The sequence below is a fragment of the Nanorana parkeri genome, unplaced genomic scaffold (assembly GCF_000935625.1).
Source record: "Nanorana parkeri isolate BGI_ZX_2015 unplaced genomic scaffold, ASM93562v1 scaffold468, whole genome shotgun sequence".
Classification (NCBI taxonomy): Eukaryota; Metazoa; Chordata; class Amphibia; order Anura; family Dicroglossidae; genus Nanorana; species Nanorana parkeri.
The window spans coordinates 593,057-606,779 of NW_017306736.1; the positions used below are offsets into that span (position 1 = coordinate 593,057).

A 13,723-nucleotide genomic window follows, 5' to 3' on the forward strand; every position below is an offset into this window, starting at 1 on the left:
ATGTAGGGAGAACTCAAGAAGGCTGGTGACAACAGCAGAGCAACTGAGGAGCTAAGCTTAGCTGTTCATAACTGTTTTAAAGATGGGGTAGATGTTCTTGCATCCCAACCAGGAATTCCCATAAGGAATCAAATCCAGCCCACTCCATCCAAAACAGAGAGATACAGTTTGAGTGGAATTGCTCTTAAAGGACACGTTGTATCTCCTAAAAGGCTCAATGCTGTTTAAGGTGAGCTTGAACTTTATCTTTATGCTGCACAGGAATTTAGGAAACAATAGGACATAATTACAGTGATATTAAAATCAAAAGGATTTAAAGCTATTTCAAATGCTGATGAAATTACTTACACCGAATGCTGCTCCATGATGTATAAAAGTTTTAGTTTCTTGCAGAATCAGCTGATACCAGAGCACTGGTCCTGACTTCCTGTTTTAGGGTGACTCCTTTCTCAAGCAGAGTGCTATGCAGTCACCCTTGTGTGGCCTAGTAAGCTGTGTGTGTCTCCACAAACACACAGATGCAGCAAATCATGCTACTTCCCTCCCCCCTGGCCCTCTCTCTTCCCTCCTCCAAGCTAGTAGATGAACAGTTGCTGGAGTCTCCTCTGTCCCTTGTACTGGACAGGAAGTTCAGGGAAGCTGAACTGAGAGACTTGGGAGCAGCTGTTCAGAAACATGATAATTGTAAGTGTTTGGGCAAAAATGTAAAGCAATGCTTTGCTGGGTAATATATATTTGTTTGATCTGAATTCATTATTAAAAAAAAAGTTTGAGAGTCTAATACTACTTTAAGTGCCTTTTGCTTAAACATATAGGACATCTAAGGTGTATATTAGTAATATCTATACAGATTATCAAGTTACTCTCTAAATTAACAGGTAGTCATAACAGGTTGAAGGTCTAAGTAAGATCAATACATGTCTTTGTAGATCTCCTGTAGAAGAGGATGCAGTGATGCACTGGACTCAGTACGTTTGATGCTCTGGACAAGCTCAGCATGCTCTGTCACCAGTTGTCGTAGATCCGCCATTTTGTGAAGGAGTTTTGGAAAGAGGAAAGGTGCATCAGGGTGAGATGTCTGCAGATGACTCCGAAGAGCACTTAGGATTCTTTCCTGGATGTTTTCTACCTGGGGGGGGCTCATAAGGCCTGGACGGTCTAGACAGACAGGAAAAGATAATGTTAAAACATGATCATAAACAAGGGTGGAAAATGGAAGTAAAATACTGATGGGAGAAGAAGAAATGCTGTCTCAAATTCATCAAAACAATCAATGTCAAAGGGTGGAACTAGGGTTGCCACCTGTCCAGGATTCACCCGGACAGTTCGGGTTTTGAATGCTGTGTTCGGGTTTCATGGCAGCAGAAACCCGGACACAAGATGTCAGGCAAACAGGGGCAACCAAAATTAACATAGGGGCTACTGGCTCCCCCCACTGAAAATAGTGTCAACTGTGATATTTACATATGAATGGGTGGCACTATTTACATATGAATAAGCTGTGACTCATTCCCTCCAAAAAATGTCTGCGCGTCGCTTGAGTGTTCGTGTTTCGCTTGAAGAAAAGGTGGCAACCCTAGGTGGAACCTGAATGTAAGCAGTGCAATAATCCAGCTGCTGAAAAACAGCTGCAAAACATGGCATTACATGCAAAGCATAACAAGGAAGGAGTGATATTTCCAGAGGTGCAAGACTGAGGGGAAACAAGACAGCAGAAAGTCAAAAGATTTATCAAACCGGATGACATGTTATTATTTATGCCATTCACATTTCTGAATCTTTCTTTTCTGGCAGATCTCACAAGAGAATTGTGACAGAAAGGAACAACATCACAGGGTGTGGTTTTCTGATGCATCTTGACAATCCAGGTGCAATAGAGGCAGCAAATGCATTACTGCATATGGGGCTAGTGTTTTTCAGAAAGTTCTATTGTATACTGTCAGCCCTATTCAATAAAATATGTTACTCTTTAAATGGAAGTAAAGCCAATTTTTCAAAAAACGCTGACAGGTACACTTTTTATGACAGAAAACATTCTGCATGTCCCTTCTGTCTTAATGCTTCTTCACACCTGTCAGTGTTTGTGTACGTGTGCAGCTCAGTGCACAGTCATGGCATGGCTTTGTGCCAAGATTAAAGTGATATTTAAGCTTTAGGGTTCTTTTTTTAATTTTTATTGGTGAGAGGCTTTACCTTTATTATGTTAGGAAAGATTTATTATTACCCAATTTTTTGGTAAAATATAAAAGACGGGGTCACGTCGGGTAAACAGACACCAAATATGTCAAGCCTTAAAATTGCGTGTGCCCGCGAAATCACAAAAAACGAACACACCCAAAATTGTCATAGGCGATGCTTTAAAAGCTTTTACCGCTCATCAGTTTAGTGTTATTGGTGATTAATGGCCCTAAAATGATTACTCTCACTGCAACATTCGCAGCGATAATGACAGCTAAAGGCGTAAGTGATGTAATACACATTGCTTCCGCCTTTAGAAAGAGAAGGGGGAGTGATCACTGGCACTGTGTGTGGTTATACAAGTGATCGGCTAGAACGCTTGTATATAACAGCCGGTAATGGCTGTACACATTCCCACCGGGTTTCTGCTCAAGAGATTTTAATTCTACTTTAATTCTACTTTATAGCCCATGCTTTGGGTACCTGTTCCAGTTAAATATATTTATTGTTTACATCTTTGAATTAGAGAATCACAAAATAAAAATGACCTATATTTCAAGCAGTGTCAGCAGCAAGTAAGATGATATTTGGAGATGTACTGCAATGACAATAAAGTTGCAGGCTTTTGTTTTCACCACCCCTTGCTAATGCATTGGCTAATAACAACTCTACCTGTATGTAGACAACATGTTTTGATGTCAATATAAAGGCTGAACTCGATGGACTTGTGCCTTTTTTCAACCTTACTAACTATGTAACTATGTATATATGATATTTTATACCCAGTATGCCTATTCTATAGGTTTAACTCTCATAGGTTAATATGATGAAAACAGACATGACATAGGGAGAGAAATAGAAAAAACAGAAGGGCATGACTAAATAATGGAAAGGTTCTAACCACCACACAAGATGATAGCAGCTACAAAGAGTGCCAGATCACTGTCGTTGAGTTCCAGTGCATTGAACTTGGAGGCAAAGTGGAATTTGGGTTCCATTATATGACAAAATGGAAGGCGAAGGCTGCGGAGGAATTCACGAGTGACGAAGCCACGGCCTCCAGCCACCAGTAGCCCATCCTTGTTCATAAGTGAGGCTATCATGCAAAATATTGCTTCGTGGACTCCATATTTTAGTAGTGTGACTTGGTCATTGAGGTAGAGAGAGCTGAAGCCTGGAATACTTTTTGCAAAGTCAGTAAGTGCACGCACAGTCTCCACTGATGTACACTGGCAGCGATAAAATACATGAACTCCAATTTCTGTTCCAGGAGGATCCTGCATTGGTAACTGCTCCCACACTGCTCCACGTTCAGCCTGCCACAGGGTGTCCATGTCATGTATCACAAAAGGCTGAAAAAGGAATAATGTAGATGAGGTTAACAACCTTGTTTCAGTACTTACATTTTTGTGGACAGTGTTGCCATCTATTACAGCATTTCTCAAACTTTTTTAAGCAAGGCTTGTAATATATGACACTTGGGCCTTACCTGTCTCTCACAGGGGACATTTGGGCCTCAACTATGTCTTATGGAAGACACTTGGGCCTCACCTATCTCTTACTGAATAAACTTGGGCCTCACCTATGTCTCACAGAAGACACCTGACACTCACCAATCTCTTACAGCCCTCTCCTATCTTGAACCTCATCGATTTAAACAAAACTAAGGCAAGAGTTTGCACTACAGTACCATTTATATGCATTATAAATTGCAAAAAAAAATAAAAGCTAGGTAACAAAAGCAAGATAATTAATAGAAAAATAAATGGAAAGCCTTTCAGGTTTTACAGTTTGAAAATTGCCAATCTGTTGTGTGCCCATGCAGTCGAAAGAACACAACAACTAAACCAGACAGACAAATATATTCTAGAGTAGTGGTATTTGTTTCTGTATATTAAATAGGCAATGCAACCATTGGTTTATGTAAATACCTTGCCCCATGGTTAGTAGGTTAGTTTGCAGTTTCTTTTTAGTCAGCACATTTCTTTCGCCCTCACCGATATGCTACTCCTGCCAGTTAGAATGTCCCGTGCTCTTTTCTTTGTCATAGTGAAAGTGGTCATGTAAGAGGAGTGGATTTGCTGTGATAGAGCCAGCAGATCCGACACATGGGAATCATTTTTTTCCGAATCCACTGTTGTTGTTTGTACCAGGCGCTTCTTCTCTGCTTCGGGCATTCGACCAAATCTAATTGCTAAAAAAGAATAACAGAGAAATGTAAAAATTAAGAATAATACAAATTTGGTTTTTCACAAAAGGGTGAAGAGTTTGGAGAAGGCAGAAGTGAACAATCTAGGAGAAGATAGCTGAACTGGAAAGTGAGCTGAATTGGACAATTTCTCCAAATCACCTATTTTGGCCTAGATTTTTCACTTCTCCTGGCTTCTCCAAACTCTTCAACCTTTCGTGAATAACCCTGATAGTATAATGTTAAAGGATTAGTTATCCCACAACTGATATTTTAGTTTTGGCAGATGTTGAGGTTAAACCACCTGACAGTTTTGTTTTTTTGTTTGTTTTTATCTCTCAGGGGCTTTATTTCTGAGATCCCAGACAGGCAGACTTACTGGGCCTTAATTGAGGTTCTCATTTTCCCAGTTGGATTTTTAACATTTATTTTATATTATCTAGCAATGGTGTCAAACATGCAGGCCTTCTCTTCAGCGGTCAGAGGGGACCTTAAAGCAGAACTCCAGGAATTTTGAGTAGACCCACTGCAAGGGTTAACTGCTCATTTGTGTCTAGGTTAAAAAAAAACAAAGATATACCCACCCAAAGCCGGCTTCTTCTTAGACAAGTCCCTAGAATGTCTCTCCCCCTCCTCTGCAGCAGTCTAAGATCCAGTAAATCATTACGTCTATGCACTGTGCATAGAGGTGAAGATGCTGAGGAACATTCCAAGGAGGACAGGCAGTCAGGAGAAAGGGACAGGCTGGAGGGACCATCATGACAGCTGGCCAGATAGTAGCTTTGGGAGGGGTATATCTTTGTAATCCTGCAGTTCTTATTTAAAGTGACACTAAACTCAGAAATTACAACCTAAAAATGCATTCAAGTACCCCGTGTTAGTAATGTGTTTAGATGAAACACTGAGATCTTGAGGAATGCTGAATTAAGTTTTACTTGCATAGAAGGACATTATATCAGAATACAGCACTTACAGTTTATAGCTAGAACTTTCTGTATATATCATAGATATAAGCATGCATATAGAAAACTAGCATAGACCAACATGGCACTACAGCGCCATCTACTGCTCAAAAGACATAATTACATCTCAGTAATACAATCAGTACATATAAGCATATGCTGATGTATTTCCAACACCCCTTCTCAACAGCACATGCCTTGCTATATGACGTTCAGCTTCTCTCGAAGGAAACTGTGACGATCCTTTGGCAATGGCTTGGTGAGTGCATCCACAGTCATTTCTTCTGATGAGCAATATTAAATGTTGATAATGGCTTGCTCTTAAATGTTCCTAAGCAGGTAATACTTCACGTTGATGTGCTTGGTTCTAGAGTTGACCCTTTCTGATTGTGTCAGCTTTATATATGTCTGATTGTCTTCGAATATTGGAATGGGGTTTGACATGTCTACGTCCATGTCCATTTAAAGCTGGCAAATCCATATTGTTTCCTGACAAGTGTGTGTTGCTGCTATGTATTCAGATTCAGTTGAGTAAAGTGCAATAGTTGTTTGCTTTCGGCTAGACTAACTTATGGTTCCTTCCCCGTATTGGAAGATGTAACCACTTGTGGATTTGCAGTCTGTGCAGTCTCCGGCCCAATCAGTATCCGCATATCCAACTAGTTTTGGATTTGATGTTGCTGGTAGTCATAGCCTCATTCCAATTGTTCCTTTCAGGTATTGCATTAGCCTCTTTACCGCGTTCCAGTCATGCTTACAGGGTGCTTTCAACGGCTTTTGATGGTAGTCTGTTCCGTAGGTATGTTGAAGTCATGACTGCTTCTCCCCAGTACTTCTTAGGTAGGTTGGCATCTGACAGCATGCATCTGGCCATTTCTATAAGAGTGCGATTTTTCTGTTCTGCTACACCATTTTGTTCAGGAGTGTATGGTGTGGTGGTCTAGTGTACTATACCTTGTTTCTTCAGGTATTATTCTACTTCCTTAATGATGTATTCCCCTCAGTTATCGGTGCACATAATACAAACTCTTGAAGTTTTTCTGATGTTTTATTCTTGTGCTTCATCAGATAAATTGTTGTGTATCTGGAATAATCATCAATGAAAGTCAGTGGATATCTGTTCCCACCTGATGAGGGAGTTATCATTGGTCCGCACATGTCACTGTGTATGAGCTCCACGGGGCGTGTGGTTTTTCTTTGAGTGGCCTTTGAAAGTGGGGTACGTGTGCCCTTTGCTTTCATACAGCATTTGTATGTCATGAGCATTTGCAGGGCAGGACAGTTATATTTTCTGATAAGCCTCTCTTTATGATGTCTTTTATGGCTTTTGGGTTTCGGTGCCCTAGTCGTCTGTGCTATAAATGGATACATTTGTGTGTATTATGAGTGGCAGATTTGACTTGTTTCTCTGCGATGATGAGTCTGTACAGGTGTTCATTTAGTTTTCCTTTCGTGATGATTTGCTAATTGTTTTAGATTGTACATTCGTCATCAATGTAGCATAGACTAACATTGCACTACAGCACCATCTACTGCTCAAAAGACATAATTACATCTCAGTAATTCAATCAGTACATATCAGCATATGCTGGTGTATTTCTAACAACCTTGACTGTACAAAAATGTAGCTTATTTGAGCATCACTCAGCTGTAGATCCTCAAATCATCTCTGAATTTGTACTGACATTGTCCTTCTGTCTGGAGGGTGGCTACTTTTGTTCACCATGGTTCCATGATGGACCACAATCTTGATAGAAATTAACAAACTAAATTTAAGATTGTAGTCCATCACAGGAGCTGAATCCTGGCCCAAATGAGGGGCAAACAGAAGATAAAACACACTCTGTGCTTAATCAGCTGAAGCAGAGGGCAGGGGATTCATTAGGGATTTAAAAGACCCTTGATGTCTCCTTATAACTAGTATTTGGTATATACCTAGTTTTATAGTAGCAGTCACCTACCCAATGCTATCACATAGGGGCTTGCTAGCCCTCTTATAATAGTAACAAATATCAGTTAAAAAAACGGTTTAAAAAAGTAAAAGAAAATAAATAAAAAATTTAAGCACATTGATCGTCTGCAGTCACTGTTCCACCGAACAATTTCAACCTGCAACCTCGTTGACAATAAGGCTGGTCATACACTGTTAGAATTTAAATTGATTTTCAGGAATCACCCAAAATTCATACAGTTTGTGGCTTTTCCGGGATGGACAAAAGTTGATCACTCAATCAACTTTGGTCAAGCTGGCAGAGCCACACACTGTGAATATTTCAGGTGATGCCAGTGCATGGCCAGCCTTAGTGTCAATTAACCTTACATTTTACATTCAAAGAATCATTGTCTTTTTAACGTCTGTGCTCAAGTGTGCTTGAAATAATGAAGTGACTGAAAGAACATACAGTAGTCCTAGAAATCAGCATAGTCAGCCATATTTACGGAACGTTTTTCCAACAGAAGAACAAAGTCAATGCCAAATCCTCTTGTGTACCTTAATATACTTGCAGCTCCAGTAGAGCATGTGCTGGGAACTGCAGGACTCAACTTATCTCTTCAAGGACAATGAAAAATATTAGACAAAACAATTCCAGCAATGATGACAATTCTGTTATTCTTAGTAATGAAGGTATTTTTAAATAATTTTTGTTTTAAACTTGATTACTGATAGCCTTCTGTTGTGCACACAAAGAACAGTTGGTCATCTCTGAAGGAAAAGTACAGTGCATTACTTGATCCCCTGAGTGCACAAAGTTATCACAGGTATGTCAAAATGATAACACAAAACTCCATGGTAATTCCTGTGCACTAATAGATCCATTATGAGGATGCTGCACCACAGGCCTTATCCAGTTTCCCCAGAACAGGAGTACTCTCACCTCCCTATTCCTGTAGTATTTCTGCCAGTACTCTAAATTAATCCTTTTACTAAAGTTAAGGTTTCATGCAGACTAGTACCAGGTGCAAACTGCTCTCATTGCTTCAAACCTAAAGTGCTGCCTCCAAAAAGGGGCACGAACCTTGCTAGAATACCATTCCCAACAACTGGTGCTACAATGACCAGTTACAAAGCACATCATTTTGGTGTTATGCGTTTGGCCCCCATTTTATTTGTCCAGCTGTATTAAATTCCTCGTAGTATATATATAGTTGTGGTAGTGAAAGGTGTAAAGAAAATGGCTCGATGCCTAATGCAGGCCTGTATTGTGATCACGAGAACATCAAGACCAATAACATGCTCACAATACTTACCATTATGGGACATGCCAAGGTTTAGACACTTGTTAAAACGACAGTACTGGCATTTGTTTCGATTCTTCTTTTGTATCTTGCAGTTGCGATTACAATATTCATACTGAAGCCTCATCCGCAATGTTCGGCGAAAGAAACCCTGTGAAAGACAAAACAAAAATTTTAGATTCTGGTAGTTCTGGTGTCTACTAGTACTCATTCGTAGCTAACATCTCGAAAGCACAAGCTCAGCCTACTTCTGCGGCAGGCATCCCAAATCTCAAGTTTAGATGCGGCCGCAGTTCAAGTTAATGACTGGGTGACAGCGGCTGCATCTGTAATCCTATCAAATATGATTACATGCGGTTTGGAATACAGCACTATCTCTAGACGCACAATCGATGCGTCCAGGGATAGTAATCTATTTCAAACTGCATGTAATTGTATCACATATGATTGCATGTAGACTGCCGTTTATAGCTGTGACCGCTGTTACCCAGTCATTAACTTGAAGGGGTGACAGTGGCCTTATCTAATCAGGTGATTTGGGATTCCTGCTAGGGTTGTCACATTTTCTTCATGCGAAACCCGAACACTCTAGCGACACTGCGGATATTTTTGGGGGAGAATGAGTCGTGGCTTATTCATAAGTAAATAAAGCCACCCATTCATATGTAAACATCATAGTTAAGACTATTTTCAGTGGGGGACCAGTAGCCCCTATCTTAATTTTGGTTGCCCCTGTCTGCCTGACATCTTATGTCTGCATTTCTGCTGCAATGAAACCCGGACACATCATTCAAAACCCGGACTGTCCGGGTGAATCCTGGACAGGTGGCAACCCTAATTCCTGCCTGAGGAATGCCAATACACAAAGTGTGAATGGGGCCATAGTCTTCAATTCAATTGCTGGTCTCTGTGGCGTGGCTTGGACCCTAGGCTCAGACTGCACATGTATCCAGGAAATCTATAATTAATGTTTGGCTTCCCTCTTCTCTAGGCCCTGCCCCTTTTACTAAACTGCCAGAGATTTTACTGCCCACATAACGGGTTTGTCAACTGAATGACAGGCATGGTACAGAGCTGAGAAGGACCCTACATTAATGTATACTGGTTTATATACATGCACACACTATTCATGTATTTTCTTTTTTTCCATCAAGTATTTTAAATTTTGCATATTCATATTTTGTGGTTTTACATCCAGCCAGCACAGGAAGCTGTGGCCTAGATATGGAAGGCATCAGTTGCTCCAGGAATTAAGTACTGTATGTAGTAGAGAGAGATGAGGCCCTCTATGTAATATATAGAAATGAGACACTGCATCTAATCAAGAGACATGAGGCACTGCATATCATGGAGAGCCACGATGCATGGGATGTAATAGAGAGGTACCATGCAATACAAGATTATGAGATGATGCATATCACATAGATGCATAAGACATACATGTATTACATATTTTGCTTATTTATTATGGTCAGAGCTAAAATATTTGAGGTATTGCACATGGATTATGTACTCCTGCCAGTAACTAAAGCTCTAACCTAATTTTTACATGTCATATTCTCTATCTAGCACACGCAGGGTCGGTGCAAGGATTTTTGCCTACACAGGCGAAGGTGGATTTTTGCACCACCCCGGTGCCCTCAGATGGTTGCCTATACATCCTTACGCTAGCACTAGCCCTGACCACATTGCTAGGGTGTAACATGGTAAAATTGCACCCCCCCTTTACCTGAATCGCAGGGATCTTCTCCCCACAGTCTGCTGTTTTTTTTAAAGTTGCGCGGCTGTGTGTGGCGGCTGTGTGTGTGTCTCCACCAACACAGCCGTGTCATCCATCCACAGTAAGGAGGATTTACAGACTAATGATTTTAGGACAGTGGTGGAGCGCCAGGACCTGTTCCTACCCCTGGTAGTTCTGCCACTGTATGCTTATGACTATCAGCATGTCTTCTACAATTCATATTTAAGGCTACACGGTGTATAGGCATTAACTTGCTGCTTGAGGTCACTACAATGCTGAGTTTGATTCTAGCTATGATCCTATAAATGGAATGCATACTGTAAGTCAGGGCTTGACAAACTTTCAGTGAAACTAGGAGCCAGCTTGTTTTTTTTAATGCGGTAAAAAGGACGGGCTTTACACAGTACAAAACCAGACATTTCCCAGCACACTCACCAGACATCCTGCAAAAAAAGTGCACTGTCTAACTACGATGGCTAAAAACAGAGGTTTTAGTTGCACAACTTTTGCAAAATATGTGGAAGCCACACTGCCTCCCCTAATCAGACACTTAATTTGGAAGTTTCAGTGAGAAGATCCTTTCTGCAAGGAGATGACTAATGTTGTGCTGTCTCTTCAGCTAACCCGCAGTTAAAGGAAAGGAGAAAATATTGATGTAAAACAGTATAAAACTTAAAGAGAAAATAACATTGACCCAAAGACAATTATAGCTTCCTTTTAAAATGGAAAGAACAATGGTGTCAAGAAATTGGACAGTAAAAGATTATCATGTTGATCAATTAATGATTATGTTGATCAAACAGCGAATGTGTTTAGGTGGCAGACACGATACAGGAAAATACTACCGCACGCCTTACTGACATGTTTCTTGCGGTGGGAGCTGTACTGACTGCGGATGTCACCTCTTCAGATTTAAGTAGTAAAATATATCACCAGCACACCATGGTCAAATCTTCAGAAAGTGATCATTTTATTGAAGAACACACATCTTCTCACATTGCAATGTTTCGGGGCCACTCAGGGTCCTTTCCTCAGTCACACCCTTTCCTCAGGGGGGGTTATCTAAGTGCCATCTGCATTCTATGAATTTGGGAAACGACCCATATCTCATAATACGATAACATTTTTGAGTTATTGGTTTGAGTCCAACCTTTCATTTCCATTGTTTCAAGCCCGGGGAGGGGGGGTGTCTGCCCCCGAAAATGCGTTTGCTGATTAATTAACATAATCATTAAACAATTTTTGGACTTTTGAAATCTGATTTGGTCTGGCGCTTTTTTTTCTGTCCAAATACTGAGTTCTTCCTAGTACCTCCCACTGGAGACTGAGAGTGTTTGAGCTCCTTAACCATAAGCTAAGAAGCTACTTCCAGACTCAGATTATGTTGGGTCTATTATAAAGTATAGGGAGAGACTCTTCCTAACATCTCTGAAATATTCTTATCTATTGGTGTCAAGAAAGCAGGTTAAAATTATGTTAACTTTGTTGGGATTATTAAAGTGGCAATCTGGAAGGTGCTCAATGAATAAACTAAACCCAAAATGTCTCATCAAAACATCTATGCTCTGTGTGAGGCAACCTTTGGTGGATAAATGTGATATGTTGTTTGACCCAGGACACATTGGCAAATAGCCATTTGTTAATGTGTCCTAGGCACTAGTTCTTTTAATTGCACTGCACGGTATTGTGGTACTGTGCTTTGCTGTGCGATCAACGGCATTGCGGGCGGGAGGTGTGTTTGGGGTGCCATTCAAATGAATGTCAACGCAACAACCTCCTGTGCTGGTAATGCATGTTAGGTGCATTGTGCGCTACGGTTCGTTAATCAGCACCGGTGTGAGTGAACCATAAATACTGGGATGCTACTGACCATTTGTGGAGTTAATAAATGGATCAGTTCAGTACTAAATAGGGGTTTTTGACTTTCTGGCCATTGAATGTGTGTGTCTTATAACAATGCATGAGTTATTGTGAATACTTTACTATTCATCTCTGATGATGGAGCAGAAATTTAGATTGCCCAGCCTGCAGTACATGGTAGATGTATATGTTGGGTTGAATGTATATGTTGGGCGAAAGATGTGATGGTATTTATTTATTTTTATATTCACAATACATGTATCACCCGTCTCTGCTACTGGTCTTATTATTATTATTACCTTATAGCTAAGCAAATTTCCCCTGTCAGTGAGGGTTATGGTGCACATTTTCTGTGACAGGTCCTCTTTTAAAGTGTTAAAAAAAATGTAAATGTTTTACCTTGCAGCCTTCGCATGCGTGCACCCCATAATGGAACCCAGATGCTATGTCACCACAAATTTTGCAGTCCACAGTATGCACAGTATCCTGACTTTGTTGGGTTCCTGAATTCTGCTCATCTGAAGATGGAGATCGAGGTGGGCTTTCTGCAATATTAAGAAGACACATGTAAACATTTGCATATTGTAAACAATTCCTGCATTTGAAGAGTATTTCCATTTTGGGTTTACACCTGATTTATATTTGTTACATGTTCTCATTTGCATAACATAGCTTGAAAAACAAAAAAACTGCTGATTCCATATTACTTGTTTTCTCAAATTACTAGTTTCATTTAAACTGAAACTTCCCCTTATATGCAAGGGGGCTGGGGAGATTACCATAATCAATCCTGCCTATACTGTGTGGGCAGATCTCATTATCAGTAGTAAAATAGATTAGAACACTGTCCTACCAAAGCGTTAAAGATCTTAATGAGAGGAAGCTCATTGTGTTAATATTCTTTCTATAGGGACAGCAGAGATTGCTATTACTTTGAAATTGAACAGAGTAGCTTCAGTATGCCCAAGGGCCTATTAAACAGAGACATCTAAATGGTAGAAATTATTTTTTTCAGGTATGCTGTGTGAAAAGGAACCTGAATGCAGGTGGGCGTTTTAAAACATCCTTTTCCCGCTTCCACTCGTGCGCGCCGCACGAGAAACTGACTGTTATTTAAACAACCGGCAATGTCTGTTTACATACAAGTGTTCGGGAGGCTATACAGCCACCCAATCACTTGTATGTTGTCTGCATGTGTGCACCCCCACATCGCCTATCCTGGGCTCTGCTGTGCTCAATCACAGATAACAGTAAATTGATAAGCGGTAAAAGCTTTTAAAGAGTTGCCTTTGGCCAATTTTGGGTATGGTATTGTTTGCGATTTTTGCATGCATTTGTCTGGCTTGGCATTTTGATGTCTATTGTTCCTGACGTACTCCATCTTTTATACTTTACCAAAAATGGGGTAATAATGTTTCATAATATAATGTAGCGAAAACAGTTTTTTCAACATTTTTGGTACTTTTTTTCTTTAAATATTAAAAAATAAAAACCTTAGTGGTGATTAAATACCACTAAAAGAAAGCTCTATCTGCCCCCCACCCCCCCCAAAAAAAA

General features: G+C 40.3%; 1 protein-coding gene across 1 annotated transcript in view; it reads right to left on the reverse strand.

Annotated features, from left to right (window-relative positions):
- Positions 1–796: 796 nt before the first annotated feature.
- The window catches only part of PPARD (peroxisome proliferator activated receptor delta), an 18,855-nt gene continuing 5,928 nt past the window's right edge, over positions 797–13,723 (reverse strand). Inside the window, exons 2-6 of the mRNA XM_018560604.1 lie at positions 12,566–12,711; positions 8,578–8,716; positions 4,176–4,372; positions 3,080–3,530; positions 797–1,158 (exon numbers count right to left, since the gene is read on the reverse strand). Coding sequence (XP_018416106.1) covers positions 911–1,158; positions 3,080–3,530; positions 4,176–4,372; positions 8,578–8,716; positions 12,566–12,711 — 1,181 coding nt within the window. The 3' untranslated portion in view covers positions 797–910. The remainder of the gene's footprint in view (positions 1,159–3,079; positions 3,531–4,175; positions 4,373–8,577; positions 8,717–12,565; positions 12,712–13,723) is intronic.